The sequence below is a fragment of the Chlorocebus sabaeus genome, chromosome 17 (genome assembly GCF_047675955.1).
Source record: "Chlorocebus sabaeus isolate Y175 chromosome 17, mChlSab1.0.hap1, whole genome shotgun sequence".
Classification (NCBI taxonomy): Eukaryota; Metazoa; Chordata; class Mammalia; order Primates; family Cercopithecidae; genus Chlorocebus; species Chlorocebus sabaeus.
In genome coordinates this window covers 74,852,584-74,873,736 of record NC_132920.1, presented here as the reverse complement: position 1 = coordinate 74,873,736, position 21,153 = coordinate 74,852,584, and the positions used below count along the sequence as shown (strand labels likewise).

The 21,153-nt window shown below is 36.5% G+C and overlaps 1 protein-coding gene across 1 annotated transcript in view; it reads left to right on the top strand.

The window, feature by feature from the left end:
* TMEM30A (transmembrane protein 30A) overlaps window positions 1-19,868 on the top strand; it is a 31,824-nt gene extending 11,956 nt beyond the window's left edge. Inside the window, exons 2-7 of the mRNA XM_008013469.3 lie at window positions 5,499-5,606; window positions 7,891-7,998; window positions 11,959-12,046; window positions 13,386-13,529; window positions 13,891-14,097; window positions 16,488-19,868. Of these exons, the coding sequence (XP_008011660.2) occupies window positions 5,499-5,606; window positions 7,891-7,998; window positions 11,959-12,046; window positions 13,386-13,529; window positions 13,891-14,097; window positions 16,488-16,681 (849 nt within the window). The 3' untranslated portion in view covers window positions 16,682-19,868. The remainder of the gene's footprint in view (window positions 1-5,498; window positions 5,607-7,890; window positions 7,999-11,958; window positions 12,047-13,385; window positions 13,530-13,890; window positions 14,098-16,487) is intronic.
* Window positions 19,869-21,153: the final 1,285 nt, after the last annotated feature.

Sequence of the window (21,153 nt, the reverse complement as noted above, 5' to 3'; positions counted from 1 at the left end):
TTGGAGACAAGTGGGAAGTAAGGGAGGTTTGAAAGTATGAACAGTCTGATCCAGATGCCGCAGCTGCTGTTGAATTTTTCTTGCTCGACTACTGCTGTGACTGCTCATTTAATCACACCCACTCTTTGTTTCCAGGATTCACTGGTTTATGTGGGAATATCTGATTGCTGAGTGTAGCTCTTGTACCTTTACCCTGGCTACCATGGGTTTATGGAGAGGAAGAACCCATCTCTGCCTTTGGTTTCTGAAGTGGGAGGTGGAGCCCTGCGTCCTTCCAAAACTCACAGTGGACAATTCCACAAAACTTGGAAACAATTCCAACGGTTGCCAGGGTAATTGTATTTTTAAAATGAGATGATGTGGGTTAGAAATAGATAATCAGTGCTGTGAAGAGAAGTCAGCACAGCAACAGAGGACCTCTCAGCAATTCAGTCTTTACTTTCTGCAGAAAGGGTGCTACTGACAGATGGAACAATGGCAAGAGCACACTTGAACAAGGGAAAAGCAACATATTTATCCCTGACGCATTTGGGTCATCCTTACTGCTGTGTCCTCCATCCATTGACTGGAGCTGGACCTCACAGTCTTAAACTGATACCCGATTTGCTAATAACTTAAAACTTTCCTAAGTGGGTAAGTGCAAGGGAGAACAAAGAAGGAGAGGAAGTTGCTTATGAAAGGTTTAAGGAAGCAATAACAAATCCAAATAAGGAAGGGGCATAAGCTATGAGCTAGGACTTGCCTGGGCCTGTCCAATCATGCCTGAGTAAGCCAAAGCAACTAACTGGGCTAAAGTGTAAGAACTAATAGTTGATAGGAGGCTTTAGAGTAAGAAGCTGTTATTTTTAGTGTCTATTATTTTGTTTTTAAACCAAGACAAGCTTTGAAGAGGAACTTTTCTATTTTCTGCATGTGTATTAAGTACTTAAAATGCCTGGCACTTAGTATACATTCAATAAGCAGTAGTCAGTGAAATACAGTATATAGTTTTGGGTCCAGTTTACATTCTTAGCCGCCTCATTTCCTTCCAACATGAAAACGCTATAAATCCAAAATGTTTATGCTATTGTCCTTAAATATACCTTGTGCTTTCCACCTCTGTCTTCTCCATATGCCACCTCTTTCTCTCTTTTCCGTCTTTCTTTTATGGCTCTGTTCAAATCTTTGCTGATTCTCAGTAAGAAAGAAGTACTGGTCCATCTATTTATTATTTCTCTTTGCCATCCACTTTGGCACTTAGCATTTTATGATAGTTTTCTTGGTATTTATATGTTACCTGTGATAAAGTAGTCTGCTAGAGGGCAAAGGGGACTGATTATTTCTGGGGGAAAAACAGTTTAGTAGAAGGAACATGAGGCATGGAGTCAGAAATCCTTGGTTCCAGCTTAGCACTAGCTATTACTACTTATGTGACCTTGGACAAGTTTCTGAATGTGTTCTTTTTATATAAAATGGAGATAACACTATAGGATTTTGGTGAGGGTCAGATGAAATATGTATGAGAAGGAAAAGGCTGTGTAAACTGTTATAACGTATGATTGCTTTTGTATGTATCTTGTACCTAAGGTCATGCCTTACACATAGGCTTAATATATTAATGATAATGATTTTTTTAAACAGTCGTATCAGATTTTCATGGCATCAAAAGACATGTAATTTTTTTTTTGAGATGAAGTCTTGCTCTGTCGCCCAGACTGGAGTGCAGTGGTGTGATCTCGGCTCACTGCAAACTCCGCCTCCTGGGTTCACGCCATTCTCCTGCCTCAGCCTCCGGAGTAGGTGGGACTACAGGCACCCGCCACCGTGCTCGGCTAATTTTTTTTTTGTATTTTTAGTAAAGACAGGGTTTCACCATGTTCGCCAGGATGGTCTTGATCTCCTGACCTCATGATCCGCCTGCCTCAGCCTCTCAAAGTGCTGGGATTCCAGTCGTGAGTCACCGCGCCCGGCAAGACATGTACTTGTAGATACATTTACAAAATTGTAATCAGATTGTGATGAAAATGTTATAGCCATCTTTTATTTTGTTCATGTATAATTTAATATTCAGTAATTACTCTTGGTTCCAATAAAATGTTATATTGTTATATTTTATACTGTAGCATAATTTATTAGATTTCAGATTCTATCAGATTATTTTTGTTCAGTTAAATAAAGAATATGATTTCTCTTGCAGATTTTGCCCCTAGAAACTAATTCTAAAGAGAGTGATTTGAGAGGGTTCTGTTGAAAAGCGTATAATATGGGAATAAGTCCAGCTGGCAACTGTTTTTTTAATGCTTAGATTAGTCTTAAGAGGGAGAAAATGTACAGAGATTTTAAAATATAGTTTGTTTTTCTGAATGATCTTTTCTTTCCTCTCTCCAACATCATAAAACTTGGTATTTAAATGGAATATTGTGCATGAAAAGGCCCCAGGTGCAAAGTTGTGGCCCAACAGGTCTAGTGAAAGATTGCATAGACTTTGCTTCTCTTCATTTAGGAGACCTGTGTTTTTAGTTTGTTTTAGTATGTGACTAGCTCTTAGAGTTTTCAGTGAAAGAAAATTTTCTCTAAACAATTTCATCAGTAAACAAATAAGCTTTGATGGAAACCGTTTCTATAGGAGGTTATACTGGAATTTGACAAAACCAAGTTTTGTTAAGCAAATGTATGATTTTTTAAATGCAACTAAATGTTACACCTTACCAAGGAGGACTACAGTGTCTTAATCAGCTGGGTGATACCTTCCAATGGGTGGGTTAAACAACCAACGTTTATATCTTGTAGGTCTGGAGGCTGGGAAGTCCAAGGTCAAGGTACTGGTAGATTCAGCTCCTAGTGAGGTCTCTTTACAGGGTTGTAGATGGCTGCCTTCTTTCTTTGTTCTCAGATAATAGAGATTGAGAGAGCTGTGGACTTTTTTCCCCGTCTTATAAGGACACTAATCCCATCATAGGAGCTCCACCCTCATTACCTCACCTAAATCTGATTACCTCCCAAAGGTCCCTTCTCCAAATACCATCATACTGGGGGTTAGAGCTTCAACATAGGACATTTAGGGGGACACAAACATTAAGTTCATAACATTCAGATGGCAAGTGAGCATATAAAAATGCTCAACATCATATGTCAATAGGGAATTACAAATTGCAACAACAATGACATATTACCACATACCTAGTAGGATGGTGAAAACCCAAAACCAACACCACCAAATGCTAAGGGAGAATGTGGAGCAACAGGAATTACGATGGAATGCAACATGGTACAGCTCCTTTGGAAGTCAGTTTGGCAGTTTCTTATAAAAGTAAATATACTCGGCTGGGTGCAGTGGCTCATGCCTGTAATCCCAGCACTTTGGGAGGCCAAGGCAGGCGGATCATGAGGTCAAGAGATAGACACCATCATAGCCAACATGGTGAAACCCTGCCTCTACTAAAAAATACAAAAATTAGCTGGGCAAGGTGGTGCACTCCTGTAGTTTGGCTACTCGGGAGGCTGAGGCAGGAGAATCGCTTGAACCCAGGAGGCAGAGGTTGCAGTGAGCCGAGATTGTGCCACTGCACTCTACCTGGTGACAGAGCGAGACTCTGTCTCAAGAAAAAAAAAAAAAAAGTAAGCACACTCTTACTGTATGACCCAGCAATTGCATACCTTGTATTTACCCAAGTGGGTTGAAAACTTATGCCCACACAAAAACCTGCACATGGATGTTTAACAGCTTTATTCATAATTTCAGTAACTTGGAAGCAACCAAGATGTCCTTCATTAGGTGAACAAATCAATAAACTGTGGCACATCCAGACAGTGGATATTATTTATTGCTAAAAATAAATGAACTATGAACCCATGAAAAGATATATAAAATCTTAAATGAGTGTAAGTGAAACAAACCAATCTGAAAAGGCTACATAAGGTATGATTTCATATTCTGGAAAATACAAAACTATGGAGACAGTAAAAAGATGAGTCCTTTCCAGGGGTTAGCAGAGAGAGGGATAAATAGAGTACAGAGGTTTTTTAGGGCAGAGAGACTATTCTGTATGATAACATAATGGTGGATACACATTATACGTTTCAAAACCCATAGAATATACACCAAGTGTGAACCCTAATGTGAACTGTGGGCTTTGGGTGATGGTAATGTGTCAATGTAGGTTCGTCGATTGTAGCGAATGTACTACTGTGATGTGAGATGTTGATAGTGGGGGAAGTTATGTGTGTGTCAGAGGCAGAGGGTATCTGGGAACTCTGTACTTTGTTCAGTTTTGCTGTGAACCTTAAACTATAAAAAATAGTCTATTTTTATGGCAGGAAAAAAAAAAGCTTTCAATTTAGCTCTCAGGCCAGATCTTCTGACATCAACCAGTATTCTGCAGTTCAATTCTGGAACTCACCACCCTGAATTAGTGTCAGACGCCACAAGTTTCAAGAGCATGGTCCCCAACAAGACTGCCCCCGCTTCAGACACTAGCTGCAAGTCAAGTTCTCAGGCCACTCATACTTGTCAACTGGCTCTAAATCCAGGGGGTTCCCAAGACCCTTCTCACTACCTCGCCTTAAGATTTCCCTGAATTCAGATGCCATTTGCAAGTTCAGGGATCTCCAGGTCACCCATATTTCTGACCCACTGTCTATATATTCAGAATATCAAGATCTCCAAGAGTCCTGAATGCAGAGCTTTTCTGCCCTCTCCCTGTGTACTTGGAGCACAGTTCCCTCCCAGCACATTAGTGGATTCACCAACCAGAAAGCTGTTCTTCACTTCAGTGTCTGGAGTTTCTACTGGGACTTCATGATGAAGACTTGATTGATTGAACACTCATTGATTGAACTAAATTTTTAGCTCCACTTTTCCTCCTAAGAGGTTGGACTGGGCCAGAGGCCCCTAATCACACAATTAGTCTTTCTGGTGACTAGCTGCTATCCTGAGCCATCTTGTTAACATAAACCCTGGTGTGAATCAAGGGGCTTATGAATAACAAAGATACTTTTATCACCTGGGGAAGTCCAAGCATAAAGCTGCTTGCCGGGAACCCAAAACAAAGACAAATTCAGCACCAGGTGTTGAAAAAACAGTAGCTCTTGATAACCTAATTTTTTTCAAAAGTATATCATGGAAAGCTGAAGTGACTGCAAAGTATTTAAGATTGTAAGATTTAAGAGGATCTCTGTTAATCTAGTATTTTAATAGTTAGATGTTTTAGCTATGTAAATCTTTATCATGCAGTTTTGAATTTTGTATATATGATTTTGTGCATAAATATATTTCTTTGATTAAAAAGAAGAGAGGACTTTACTTCCAAGTTTGGAAAGATCAGCCAGTAGAACAACAGAGGACCCTTTGCAGTTTTTACCACTTCACACTGTCAAACAGATGACCTTAAAAACAGTTTTTGTCTGGGCTCTAGGTCATTTCATTGGACTTAATTTTCCTTTTAATAGCAAGTTATTTCAGAGTGTTTTAGGTATCCACTTTCTCTAAGGAAGTGCTTAGTTATATTTTTCTCTTGCAGATTGATTATACCGGAACAGAGCCTTCCAGTCCCTGCAATAAATGTTTATCTCCGGATGTGACACCTTGCATTTGTACCATTAACTTCACACTAGAAAAGTCATTTGAGGTCTGTGTTTCCAAGTAATGTGCTAGAAAAGCCATGCTTTAAAAGATACTGATATTGTACTAAATGTCTTTTACTAGGTATTTTCCTTTTATAGAGGAGTCACTTTAATTTACTGGAATTTATAAGCTTTTGAGGAAGATCGTTTTATGTGTTTGGCTGTTGGATTTTGCTGTCTGGTAATTAAATACATTGATTTGAATGGTTTTAGTTCTTTGTAGACAAAATTTAAGACATTGTATTTTATCCTTTCACTAGATAATTTTATGACTGTACGAATCAATTTTTTATCAAGGTATATATACTTGTATTTTTAAAATTATTGCTCAAATTATTTTGCGTACTTACAATACTAAAGCAAGCTTTCCTTTAGAAAATAATAATTCTCTCATCACTTAATTGAATTGTTTTTAAGACATATGAAGCATTGTAAAAAACGCAAACACTTATTAAAACCTTACTGATCATTTATGTTTTTATAAGTAGTTAGAAATCCATCTGTTTGCATTTACACTGCCATTCTGAGCACATGCTAACGGACATAAAGATTCAGAATAGGCATGTAAAGACCACTTTGTATTCTCCTGTGCCTGAAAATTGAGCTTAAAATAATTATTCTTAAGGGAGCAAAACTGCATTAATACATGCCAACTTTTTAGATTTTCTGCACTTAAGATTTTCTAAAGGTAGTGATGACTTTAGTAGTCCCTAATAGTTGGTTGCCATCTAGTGGTTATAGATGCTCTTGCACTGAGATAAAGGACAGGATAGTGCTGTCTTTGAATAAAACATGAAAACAAATTTTGTAGAAGACAAATGTAATTATTTAACTTTGTTTCAGCAGAAACAAAATATACATTTAAAACATCTTTATAAGTCCATGATTTTTCAATGTGATGGGCAGGCGATAAAGATGCAATAAGTTCTGCTTTTGTCAGAACAGGTACAATTGAAGAAATGAGAGACTAGTAGTGATACAGAAGCTCCATTATTTTTCTCTCCCATTCAAAAAACACTTCAGAACTTGTTGTTTGCAAAGACAGTCAGCCTCAAATTCATTCTCTTGTGGATTCTGTGTTTCTTCACAAGCTCAAACTTTGAATTGGACTAAACTCTTTTCAGGGAACTTCAAGTAGGTTATTTTGTCTCAGTGTTTATTCAAAGAATCTCTTTCAGTTTGCAAATTGAATTTACTGTACCGAATCTTGAGGTAATACTTCCTTTTAAAAAAGAATATTCATTGTCTCAATTTCTGTGATGTAATTTTGATATTCCCCCTCTTCCACAAGAAGGTTTCCATGTAAACATTTTCTTTATATAGAATGGGAAAATTTGCATGGTTTGACATTTGAAAGTCAAGCATTAAATAATTGATAGTGTATATGAAAATAGCAAATCAAATGAAGTATGCTTATAATGTTACTGAATTATTTTTAATTAAGGATAAGAATATAGAAAATAGAAGTAGCATCCAGAAATGAGAAAATAGCTTAATGTTTGCTACTTATAAGAATAATCATTTAAGATGTCTTCTTAGCATCTTCTAAATAATTGTAATGTTTATAAGTTACCCTTCTTTCCCAGGTTATTTCAAAGTTTGCTCTATTAAATATATTAAAGTACTTTTCTTGATTATAAAGTGGCTTATTATCATAGAGACTCTACGAATTAGTAGTTTGTTAACTCATATAATATCCTCTTGAGGAATTTATTACATCTCAATTCAAGTTCAGAATTCACTTGGACAAAAAAAAAATGAATGTTTCAGCTGGACCTGGTGCTACAAACCTGTAGTGCATACCTCCCAGCATCTAGGGACAGAGGTGGGAGAATAGCCTAGGCCCAGGAATTAAGGGCCAGCCTGGGCAACATAGCAAGTCTCTAGTCTCTGGGATTAAAAAAAAGAAACAAGTTTGACCATTATCCCTGTGAAACGTTGATGCTAACTGGGTGAAGACCAGTTTGAATTAGAGAAAATTTTAAATTGAAGGTAGCTCAGAGTAGGCTAATAGATACCTTGAAGATTCTTTTTTTAATGTAAATAGTACTTCTTTGATGTCTTTAAGGATAGTTTTAAAGTTTACTTGTGGATTTTTGTAACATGCTTTCTTTAACCTTATTTACAGTTGTGCCATTTTAGATTGCTAAGTACTGGTGGAATTTACCCCACTACCTATTACAAATTGTAACCTAATAAAGTCCAAATTACGTAGCTTTTATGTACACATGAAATAAGTTTATACAGGATAGTTTTTATATGAAAATTTTTCCCTCTCTGTTTCTCTAGGGCAATGTGTTTATGTATTATGGACTGTCTAATTTCTATCAAAACCATCGTCGTTACGTGAAATCTCGAGATGATAGTCAACTAAATGGAGATTCTAGTGCTTTGCTTGTAAGTAAAATGATAAATATGAAAATATGATATCTGTAAAATAAGAATATGTGGTAAGTGTTCAGTTAGAATTGTTAGGATGAAATTAAAGTGTTGTCATTTGTAGTTTGTATAGTGAGGATTTTTTTTTCCCCCTGAGACGGAGTTTCACTTTGTCCCCCAGGCTGGAGTACAGTGGCACAGTATCGGCTAACTGCAACCTCTACCTCCCAGGTTCAAGCAATTCTGCCTCAGCCTCCCGAGTAGCTGGAATTACAGGCGCATATCACCACACCCGGCTAATTTTTGTATTTTCAGTAGAGACAGGGTTTCAACATGTTAGCCAGGCTGGTCTTGAACTCCTGACCTCATGATCCGTCCACCTCGGCCTCCCACAGTGCTGGGATTACAGGCATGAGCCACTGTGCCGGCCTGTATCATGAGGATTTTTAGTTAAAATATTTTTTCCTGGAATTTGCACAAATGCATTGATGCCCAGACTGGTTTGGAAATCCGTGTGGACTAGGGGATCTTAGTTTCTTTACTGTGATTCAGTTTTTTAGTTTTCCATAGTAGTGGCTAGTGCCTAAGTAATTTTTTTTTTTTTTTTGAAACAGGGTCTCACTCTGTCGCCCAGACTGGAGTGCAGTGGCCTGACCTCGGCTCACTGCAACCTCCACCTCCTGGGTTCAAGTGATTCTCCTGCCTCAGCCTCCCGAGTATCTGGGATTACAGGTGTGCACCACCAAGCCCGACTAATTTTTGTATTTTTAGTAGGGAAAGGGTTTCACCATGCTGACCAGGCTGGTCTCAAACTCTGGACCTCAGGTGATCCGCCCGCCTCGGCCTTCCAAAGTGCTGGGATTACATGGGTGAGCCATTGCCCGGCCCTAAGTATTTTGTGTTACTGTTGCCAATGCAACAGACATTCAGAGGCCCCGAGCAATTTAGGATTTCTTAGAATTGACGAATGTCTTAGAATACTATTTAGGACTATGTTGTGAGCAGCAGGGGCCTCCTAAACGTAAACTGTAACTGCTCTAGGTTGCCCTGATTGGTTTTATTGCTGATCATCAGTTCCTGATGTGTGCCATGGGATTTTAAGCAATACAAGTCTACTTAAAGATTCCTTGGTATACACAGGGTTCTGGTTAGGCCTATGATAGTTTGAATCTCTGTGGGGTTTATTCCATAGGATCCAATCTTTAGCACTCACATCCAGAGAAGATGATGTATTGTGAGATACACCAAGTTTCTAGACCTTTCTGAATGTGTTTTTTTGGGATTATAGATTGTGTGTGTTCTAAAACCCCAGAAATAGTGGCTGATTTACAATTATTTTATTTACATATGTGCTCTGTTCACTGAGGGTAAAGAAAACTGAAACTGATTCTTTTCTTATAAACTGCAAGCAAAGATTTCAGGCCAGACCAGGAATTGATCAACTTTTTCTGTAAAGGGCCAGATATTATGTGTAAGGCCCTTTACAATCTGGCATCAGCCTCATTATCTTATATACTATCTTTAATACATTAAACAAGGCCTGGCTGCCCTGGGCCTTGTTTGCTGCTCCCTAACCATGCATTGTGACACAAGTCATCTGCTCGTCCTGCCATTTAGTGTTTCATTTATTTAGAATATGCCATTTTTACTCTTTCCCTGGAGGTCTTCTCATCGCAAGGCCTGCTATTTTTCTAAGTGTCCTTCCATGCAAAAATGTGCTTCTTTACATATTTCATTTATTTTTGTTCCAAGTCACTACCACTTTTTGCTTTGATAAACAAATTGTGTCTCACATCATCCAGTCTTGCTCCTTTCCAGGCCATTCTCATAGCAGCTATAGTGATGTTTTTAAAAAGTATAAATATCACTTCACTACCTAAAATCTTTTAGTGGTCATATTAGCACTTATAGTAAAATCTCAGGATGATCTGAGCTATGCGTAATCCTCTTATCTCATCACATATCATCCTCCCTCTTGGCATGCTCCAGCTACATTCACCATTACCTTCACAGAAATAAGTTCTTCTTTAGTGGCATGTGGTGTTCTCTTCATCCTGGCTCTTATTTCTTATGACAGTTGGTTTGTAAGGGTCTGCTTCCTCTGTTACATTTTGAGTTGCTTAAAAATAGGGATTGTATTCTTTTAATTTTTCTGTTTTTAGCACCTAGTATGGTACATGCCACATATTAGGTACTCATCAAATAGCTTTGTTTTTTTTTTTTTGAGATGGAGTCTCACCACTCTGTCGCCCGGGCTGGAATGCAATGGTGTGATCTCAGCTCACTGCAACCCCTGCCTCCCGGGTTCAAGCAGTTCTCTGCCTCAGCCTTCTGAGTAGCTGGGATTACATGCGTGTGCCACCACGCCCGGCTAATTTTTGTATTTTTAGTAGAGATGTGGTTTCACCATATTGTCCAGGCTGGTCTTGAACTCCTGACCTCGTGATCTACCAACCTCGGCCTCCCAAAGTGCTGAGATTACGGGCGTGAGCCACTGTGCCCGGCTTGTTTTTGTTTTTTTTGAGACAGGGTTGACTTTGTCACCCAGACTGGAGTGCGGTGGCATGACCTCCGCCCACTGCAACCTTCGCTTCCCAGACTCACGCAAACCACCCACCTCAGCCTCTCAAGTAGTTGGGACTAAAGGCGCACGCTACCATGCCTGGCTAATTTTTTGTATTTTTGTAGAGATGGGGTTTCCCTATGTTGCCCAGGCTTATCTTGAACACCTGGACTCAAGGGATCCTCCCGCCTTGGCTTCCCAAAGTGCTGAAATTAGAGGCGTGAGCCACTGCGCCCGACCCTTGTCAAATAGCTTTTATAAGCCAGTTAAGGCAAAGTACCTAGCATTGCTTAGTTTAGTACCTGACACATAGGTAGTAAATAATATTTTCCTTTCTTTTAAAACTTCCTTAAGAATTTAGTGGCTAGCAGATATATTTGCCCTAATGTTAATAGCTTTATCAATACAGATGGTGTAGGGACCAAATAGCTGAGAAGTCAAATATTGAAGAGACTTTATGAGATACCTGCCACAGGCTTCCTTAGCCTTCTCTTATCTTTTCCATTCACACAAGTGCTTTTTTCCAGTCTAGACATGGAGAATATAGATACAAGTCAAGGTTAGCTGGTAATGAAATAATCCTAAGAGATCTAATTAGGGTCTTCTTAATTTCAAATTGAGATTATCTTGGTATGTTTATCTGTTTTGAGACATAGCTTAATGTGGCGAGAGGGTCCCAGCTCAAACAGACACCTAACCTCAGACTTGATACAATTTCTAGTTGAATCCCATGACTGCCACGCCTCTTTAAGATCCTCAGTAGGGACTAAGTCAAAACCAAATCTGGACCACAGGCAAATATTCTGCCTTGTCAGCATTTTTGTTTTTCTTGTACCTGGATGCACAGTTTAAAGATTGATATAGTCTAGGAATCTGCACTAGACTCCCTCCTTCCTTTCTTAGATATAGGATTTAACCCCAAATCACAAAATTTAAGATTGTATAGTTGGACGTGTTTATTTTGTGAAGCCCAGTTAAATTAAAGGAATTGCCCAAGGAACTAGAACCTCTAGCGTCTTTAGTTCCAGTTTAAGATTTTCTTGTTGTATCACAACTGGATTGGCAAGAGACCATTTCTTAATTTTTCTTGGGCAGAAAACCCTTTGTGGTAATGTTTCTGTGATAAAAAAATCAAAAGGATGTTTATTTGATATATGCATATATGACAAAACATATGCAAGTAAAGGTTATGTTAAAAAGGTAAGACAGTAATGTTCAGAATACATTTTGAATATTTAAATGTGGTGGTATTTATAGCCTACTTACATTACAGACCTGTGTATTACAAGTGAGGAAAATATAGGTGTTGAATTCTTAATCAGTAATTTAGGGATAGCTCATAATTTAGGGATAGCTCATAGTTCTCCCAAAGGCCTGGATAATAATTTCTCTTTTCTTTTGCTTCTAAAAACCAGAACCCCAGTAAGGAATGTGAGCCTTATCGAAGAAATGAAGACAAACCAATTGCTCCTTGTGGAGCTATTGCCAACAGCATGTTTAATGGTATGATATAGATACAAATATAGATATATATAATTAGGACAATTTGCATAATTTGATTCCAGATTTGATTAGTAAACATGAATGAAATTGAGAAACTCCAACATTTAAGACTAAATCGAGTATTGAATGGGGTATTATAATGCTTTGTGATTTTCTTTTGAGCATACTTACATTTTAGAATGGATTTCTGTCTCTGAGAAGAAAGAAGCAGAAACATTCTGCTAATCTTCGTATTTCATATAACTTAAAATAAAAGTCAGGCTGACCTTCCCACTGACTTTATTTTTGTCGTTGAAAAGGAGCTATAAATGATCATTTAGAGTAGCACTATCTGATAGAAAGATAATGTGAGCTATAAATACAAGTCTTGTAGATAATTTTACATTTTCTTTCTTTCTTTTTTTTTCCTTTTTCTTTTTTTGAGACAGAGTCGTTCTGTTGCCCAGGCTGGAGTACAGTGGCGTGATCTTGCTCACAGCAACCTCTGGTTCCTGGGTTCAAGCATTTCTCTTGCCTCAACCTCCCCAGTAGCTGGGATTACAGGCACCCGCCACCACACCTGGCTATATTTTTTGTATTTTTAGTAGAGATAGGGTTTCATCATATTGTTCAGACTGGTCTTGTACTCCTGACCTCGTGATCCACCCACCTTGGCCTTCCAATATGCTGGGATTATAGGCATGATCCACTGCGCCTGGCCTGGTAATTTTAAATTTTCGAATAGTCCTATTTAAAACTGTGAAAAGAAACAAGTGAAATTAATTTCAGTAATATATTTTATGTCACAGTATATCCAAGATACTATTATTTCAGCATGTAATGCTATATAAAAGTTGAGATACTTCATATTCTAATTTTTTATACGAAGTCTTTGATATCTGATATGTATTGTACACTTACAGAACATACTCATTTGGACCAACCACATTTCAAAAGACTCAGTAGCCCTGTGTGCCTAGTGGCTGTTGTATTAGACAATGCAGAAGGATAAATGGATAAGCAAGAAGCAATTAGGGATGCATTATTGGAAGGAAGGAAGGAAAGGTAGATTTACCTTGCAATTATACTTGGGTTAATATTAAAACATTTGATCTCAGTGCATGTCAGCTAGCCTATGGGTAAGTGAATTAGAACTCTGTTAAGGGAAGAGAAGTCCATCTAGCGTTATAAAGTTACCATAGTTAATCCACATAGGAATAAAGAACAAATGTGAATCATATGCCTACTCTGTCACAACCACTTTTGGAAGCAAATATCAGGTCCTTATTTCTCACAGAGTTAAGCAGATGCTATGAGTTTTCAAGAGATATTTAGTAATGTCTTCCTTTCTTGTGTTTAGATACATTAGAATTGTTTCTTATTGGCAATGATTCTTATCCTGTACCTATCGCTTTGAAAAAGAAAGGTATTGCTTGGTGGACAGATAAAAATGTGAAATTCAGAAATCCCCCTGGAGGAGACAACCTGGAAGAACGATTTAAAGGTAAAACATTTCTAATATCCCTTAAAAAATTACACTAGGAGTTTTAATGAAGTATTTAAAATTTTCTGTCTTCAGAATCTTAAAGTTTATGCTTTGAAAAACACAATTTTTCTTTCCTCACCTTCATACCAAGTTAGGTAAATGTTCTAATGTACTAAAATTCTAAAGGAAATGTATACTTTTAATTATGAATTCAGTTTCTGTGGTGTCTTATAAGCATTTCAGCTATAATATTTTAAAATTGCAGCAAAGCTTCTTTTGAATAAACCCCTATTTATTATCCAAATGTATTTGTTTCTCTGCCACTTTAATTTCACAATGTAATATTTTGTCTCCTCATCCTTTCCCCACTCCTTTTAAGGTACAACAAAGCCTGTGAACTGGCTTAAACCAGTTTACATGCTGGATTCTGACCCAGATAATAATGGATTCATAAATGAGGATTTTATTGTTTGGATGCGTACTGCAGCATTACCTACTTTTCGCAAGTTGTATCGTCTTATAGAAAGGAAAAGTGATTTACACCCAACATTACCAGCTGGACGATACTCTTTGAATATCACATACAGTATCCTTTTTTGGCTGGGTATACAGATTCATAGAGCTTGAAAGGAGTCTACTCCAACCTTATATGTGTTATGTGGCATGTTACCTTGGGCTTTAGTTTTGGGATCTGCAGTTTTACAAAAGTATGTGTGGTATATGTGAGAATGTATTTTAAAATTTATATCTTCTAGTAATGTTTTCAATTTGCATATACTTGGTACTGGGGTTTGAAGCATATTGTTTGGTAAATTACTTAAAATGTAGGTGATTGATTTATTAACAAGCTAGGTATTTTTAAAAGGGAGATTGTAATTGGGCTTAATGTAAAGGCCAATGAGAGTACCTAAAATTGAGAGTTGAGTGGTACTGGGCTGTTTTAATATATATGTTTTTAGATATTAAAAATCAATGGATGTGTTAATTTGTATCATTGTAATTGTTCATAATTTTGATCTATTGGTAGTATCAAAACTCAAAACATTTTATTATTAGCTGTTTTGTTCCACATTAATAAGTTCACATTCAGTGCTGATAAATAACATTTATTCCACTCTATGTGTTAACACTGTGCTGAGTATTTTCTGCTCATTATTTAATTCAGGCAGCAGCATATCTCCCTATTATAGACCAGAATACAGGAATATCGAGCCCTTAAGTAACTTAACTGACTTTACACAGGTAATAATAATGAGTTGGGGTTCATAACCAGGCTTTGACTCCAAAGGCCATAATTTTACTCTCAGCTACCAACATAGGCTGCATCTCTGCTAGTTCACTCAGTTACACCAACCCATATCTGCATAGATGCAGTCTTTATTAGGAGGGAAATAGTAATTTCTTTTATTCTAACCAAAGTCTTTATATCTTTTAATCTGGAGCCTATATTTTACATACACTGTGAGTGAAGAGATCTCCCAATGCTAGAATCTTAAATGTTTGCTGATCTTTGCATTTTTTATTTTCATAATCCAAATGAGTCATAATCCAAGTGGGTTTTGGTTTTAAAATGGATTAGTAAATGGTTAAATTAATAGACCCAATTTCAAAATAAGGTTTTTTTTGGATTCTAGTCTCTTGATATTGCACCTGAATACACAAGTAAACATGGCTTGCTATGGCAAGCTAAAAGTGACCAAGTTTTTGAAACTAAATCCACATTGGAGCAGTTTTGGACAGACAGACCCAGTTCAAGTGCAGGTTTCTAGAACATTATCCTGAGGAGATAGTCAAACTAGAGAGCAGCTCTGTTAAAATTAGCATCCAGAAAATCTCTAAGAGAGTAAGGGCACATTTAGCAACCTGTAGCCTAGGGCACAATGAAGGGAAGTCTGTGAAGCACTGAGGAATTCTTAGTTGATAGATGATTGCCACACAGGAATTCTGCAGCAGGGTCCCAACTTTGAAAGAACTATCTAAAGGAATGCATGATATATGGCAGATTGAGAAGACTTGATAAGACAGGAATTTGGACCTGCAAAACATCAAGGGTTAATTATCAAAATTGGGCATACGGTGGGAACTGAAGACTTCTAGAATGAAGGCAGAAGCCTGTTTCTTTAGGGTTGGGATACTAGAGAGAGACTAGTGTGGGCAATTTGATACTGTATCCCACAGAATGTTGGGTTAGCTAGAGGTCTTAAAATCATTCCTGCCTTAGTTTAGGGTTGATTTAAGAAGTTAGCAGAACCCTAGATTCAAAAGATGCTTTTGAAAAAGTTGTAAACTTTTTGCATGGAGACTTGGTTCTGGCTTCTTCGCTACCTTACCTCTTGCAAAATTCTACAACTGGTCCATGTAGATAATTCATCTAGTATACTGGTGCCCTACTTCCTAAATCTCCTTAACAGCCCACCCTTCACTTCCACTGTTAGCTATCAGCTGTGTCACAGAGTGAGTTTTGCCATTGCTCTAAATCAGCAAGTTAAAACTTTGTCATGCTTTTTGACCTTTTGCTCAGAGCCTTTTCATAGTCTCATAACTACACTCTTGCTACATGTGTTCTTTGAGCTCACAGAGACTTCTAGTCCCTGATTTTTCCATTTTCTCCTGGTCCGTCAGTCTCCTTGTGTGGGCTTCATTGCTCACTTGAAGTATTTTTTTCACGTTGCATTCCTTTGAGGCCTTTTGCCCCTTCCATGTAATGAGACCAAAAGCACCTGAGAAACTGCATAACCTTTACATTTTGTTTGTTTTGGTAAAATATTTTGGCTTTTACTGCTGACATTTAATTTGCTAAATCAGTCTTTCAAGATAATATTTTATGTGTGTGTGTGATTTAGAACATAGGAGTAAGGTACCTGTATATCCTAGAATTACACAAATGAATTACCAACAATTAAATGGCAACTTTTAAAATTGTATTTTAAACATCGAGTAACCAGAGATGGAAAAATCTTCCTATACCCTCTTCAGATTACCCTGTACATTATTTTGATGGACGAAAACGGATGATCTTGAGCACTATTTCATGGATGGGAGGAAAAAATCCATTTTTGGGGATTGCTTACATCGCTGTTGGATCCATCTCCTTCCTCCTGGGAGTTGTACTGCTAGTAATTAATCATAAATATAGAAACAGTAGTAATACAGCTGACATTACCATTTAATTTTATATTATGAAAGCAAATCATCTGCATGTGCATCAAGGCCAGTCCTATTCAACCTAGCTTTCGAATGCTGATGTCTGGTTAGTATGTCATTTTGAAGTTGGCACATAACTTTTCTAAAAAAAAAAGCAGTCTTTGTTGTTTGCTTCTTCCCTATGGATGACTTCTGAAAATATGTGACGGGTATAAAAAAATTAGCTATATTGATCATATCAACACTGTAATTGCTGAAATGGCATTCTAATGTCTGCTTTTTACTGGGACAGGCCACATGATGCATAGAGCCTCTTTCATGTGACTTTTGTCTATTGCTTAAATCTTTATGCTGTGTTGATGATATTATATTGACATATGATGCTATACATGTGTATGTATTTTGTGGAGAAAGGGATTACAAGATGTATGAGTATAACGACTTGCTAACCTTTCAAGATTCGGAGAAAGATGAAGAAAGACCATATCTAAATAACATACTTCATCGTTTTCATGTGTATAAATGCTTAAAATACCATCTTTGTTGAGGTGGTTCATGTATCCAGTTTATCCAGTACAGTTATTTGTAAAGCTTAGCTTTGATTTCAAAGGACATGCTTACCTTATCTAGCATAAGAATTAATGCTCCTGTCTGCAGTGGTTGGGTAGGTCCTGCTTTGGAGAATGAAAAAATTCCTCCTTCCATTTGGTTAAATGTTGCAGTCAGGAACCCCAACTCACTTGGATGTTTTTATATGTAATCACTTCCCTTGAAGCTTATGTTTTATAAGGGAAGAAAGAATTCAGGTGATAATGGGAAAACTGCTTGGCAGAGCTTCATCTTCTGCCTCAACTGTAAACCACATGTAAATGCTTAATGGAGACTGTTTTCATTCTTGTGATATTTAACATCCAGAAAATTACTTCAGCTTTGGAAATACCTCAGGCTGTTTTTGTTTTGCAGGTAAGTGTTTTGACTTAACTACTAATATTCCAGAAATTTTTGAAAGCAGTAACCTTAATTTCCTATGTATTTCATTCCACTTTTGCATATAGGTCAAATGGCAATGTGTATGCACATTCTCTTTAGTTAATGCACCAATTGTTTTGGTTGGTTTTCCTAAGACATACTTTAAAAAGATGTTCTGTAAATTTCCTAATTAAATTATGGGGATTTTAGAGTATGTACATGATAAATTATAATATGTATATGGTTGAAGTTATTTTATTTTTTACTAACTGGAATTATTTTAATATTCCTTATTGAATAAATGCTGTAACTTGTTTGCTATGGAACTTATTCTTAAAGTCCTAGTTAAAAATAATTTTTCCACATGCATGAAAATGTATGTATTAATCAGAGGTGGCTTGATTACAGTGAAATTGCTTTATTGTTGTTGTTGTTGTTTTTACTGAAATAACTCATGTTTGTGTAGAAGAATGCCTGTTTATTCAGAGTTTATATTTTCCTTCAGTTATATTTTAAATCAAAAGGCCTGGGTAATGTATACTTTTGATTAATATATACTTTTTTTAAAAAACAAAAAGCAATGTAATGGTTAATAGTAGAAATGTGCCACACTTTTCAAGTTTTATATAACATATGAAATTCAGTTAAAAGAATGTGTATTTCATAATGACTTAACTAGTAAAAATATTACTTGCACGAAGTACTTGATGTATGGTTATCCTGAAATTTTGGAGTATTTGGTGTGTTCTTTGTCTAAAAATAGTCTTTGTTTTGTCAGTCCTTCAGAATGTTATTTATTCTGAAAATTGTCCCTCTTGCACTTGGCAGTTTATTTTCTGGGATACATTGTTGGGGGAGAGGGGTTTCGCCAGTCTTTCCAGATTGAGTCTGTGCTGTTTAAGGAGGACTACCATCCTGCAACTCTTTTTCTAATTGGGGCACAGAGAGGATGTCAGTAAAGAAAAGTTGAAGAGCCCTTTCAGCACTTTCTCATCTGTGGAGAAGATAGAATCTTAAAATACATTTGGAGTTTTATCTGTTTTACAAGTTCATTGATGGCCTAAGTTCCTCCTATTTTCTGCTGTTTGATCTCTAAGGAACTCCTGTTGCTAAATATGAAGAGTATGGAACATTCATATGGTCTCTGTGAAGCATGGGGGGAGGGAAGACATTTCTTTTTCTTATAGGCTTTATGCTCAAATGTCATAGTCACCTTTCAAAGAATCATGTTGCATTTTAAATGCACCCAGCTTAAGTAGAAGGCATTGAAGGATGCATTAATTTTCAGGAACCATTTTGAATTATGAAAATATTCCCAGTTGAAGAAATTATTCAATAAGTAAAAGCTAAGAAATTTCATTGAAATCATAAGGCAGTTTAAGCATAAATTGATAAAAATAGCTGTGTACTACTAATTAATAGAAAATCATTCAACCAAGAGAAGAGTCAAATGAATATCATTTGTTTATTGGCTAGTGAGTTTCTTTGTAACCTTGATTTTATTAAGTAATACTCGGTTAGTATGTCCTATGTTAATAAAAATGAACAAAATTAATTTTGCTATGTTCAGGTGTCTTGATAAAATAACAATGCCCCAGTGTTGTTGCTTATGTTTAGCACTAAATTTTAACACAGGGTCAGTGAGTCCAGGTTTTAACTTCTTCATGCCTGGATGGGATGAAATATAATTCATTGTTAAATTAATGCATATTTGTATTTATTAATCACTGTGACAACATTAACCATCTGTTCTTACCAGGAAGTGGTCAGATTTTCATCTGAGTTACAGTTAGACTGGCTAAGTTTGGTATTAGATCAAGGGGAATGTCCAGTAAACAGAGGGGTAAGGATGATGAAAATAATGAAGTGGGGTACACAGGAAAAACCTGACTACTGAGGAAGAGCAGCTGAGAGATAGGGTCAGTGAATGTGGTTCAGCCTGCTACCTCTCCTGTCTTCATAGAAACATTGCCTTAGAATTATTGTAGGACACTTTTTTTGTTGGTTAAGCTGTAAAGTTTTGTTCTTTGTGAACATGGGTATTTTGAGGGGAGGGTGGAAGGAGTAAGGAAGTGCTCCTTTTACAAGAATTTCGATGCATGAGTGTCTGTTGTAGGGTTTGGATGATCTAGTAAAGTGTTTTAGAACCCCTTTTTATCCCATGCACCATTCGGTAAACATAAAAGTCACAATTCTGCTAATGTCATTTGGAACTTCAAAATAAATATCTTGTCTAAAAACAAATCAGACAATGGTGGCCTTATTTCCTTTTATATATCTATAAAATGTGTCAAAGTAACATGTGTACACAGTTTTAAAAAATAAAATAGTAAGTTCTAAAGGCTTTATGATAAAAAATAGTAGTACCTGCCTGAACTTTCCTTCCCTCCCAGAGGCAATCACTTTGACTTCAAAAGTTGTTTCTTCTGTTATTTATCTTAGTGTATCTAAATAGTATGGCTATTATGTTGCTTGATGTAACAATTTTAGACATTATTGTCTTCTCAGTAATGTTACATGATGATTTAGCTCTCTAACACACATACTTTGCGTTCTATTATATAGTTACCTCATCATATTTAGTAAACATATTAGCTGTTATTTAATTATGACTGTATAAATATTGTATATTGTATGACTGTATAAATATTGTATAAATATTGCAAATGTAACATGATTTTCTTTTGCATAATTTTATTTTTCCTGTAATTAATAATTGCCTCATTTTAAACATTTACATAACTTTCTACAAATTTACCTTAAAAATTATTCAACTTCTCTGTCAGGTCTGCCATGTTCCCATCACTAGTTTGAAGGGTTTTTGTACCCAAATATCAGATAATGTCCCTGTTTTTACCAGAGATGTCTCTGCTGCAGTTGTCCTTCTATGCCAGTCTGTATGGTTGCTCTCTTGGCCTACTATACAGTGATGATCCCATGACCTCCCTTTGTCATCCTGTGTTGGACTTCCCATTTCCTAGTTTACTTTGTTTACTAGAGCACTTCCTAAAACACTTACAGCTTCCTAAGAAATAGTATATGAAAGTTAAATTTTTTGAGGTCTTAAATGTCTAAAACACCCTTTTTCCATCCTCACATTTCATTGATAGTTTGACTACACATACAACTTTAAATTAAAAATAAGCTCTCTCAGCGTCTTGAAGGCATTGCTCCACTCTTGTCTAGCTTCCATCATTACTAATGAGAAATCTGAATATATCTTAGTCAGATGTTGGACTTCTCCTAGATTGGTGCTTAATTTTCTTCTCTTTTTCACCAGTTGTTTCAATGCTATTATCTCTGTTCTTTCTAGGAAAAGTACTTAATTTGATCTTGCAACATTATCTTCCTTGTATTGAATTTGTAGCACATTTCTAAAAATATTTTAATTTCTAGAACTTCTTTCATTTCTATTGTGTTTCCAAAATATCCTACTTAGTTCATAAATAAAATATCTTATTTTTCTGAGGATATAGAGGTATAAATATGTATTACTACTTTTGTTTACTGCTCAATTAACACCAAGGTT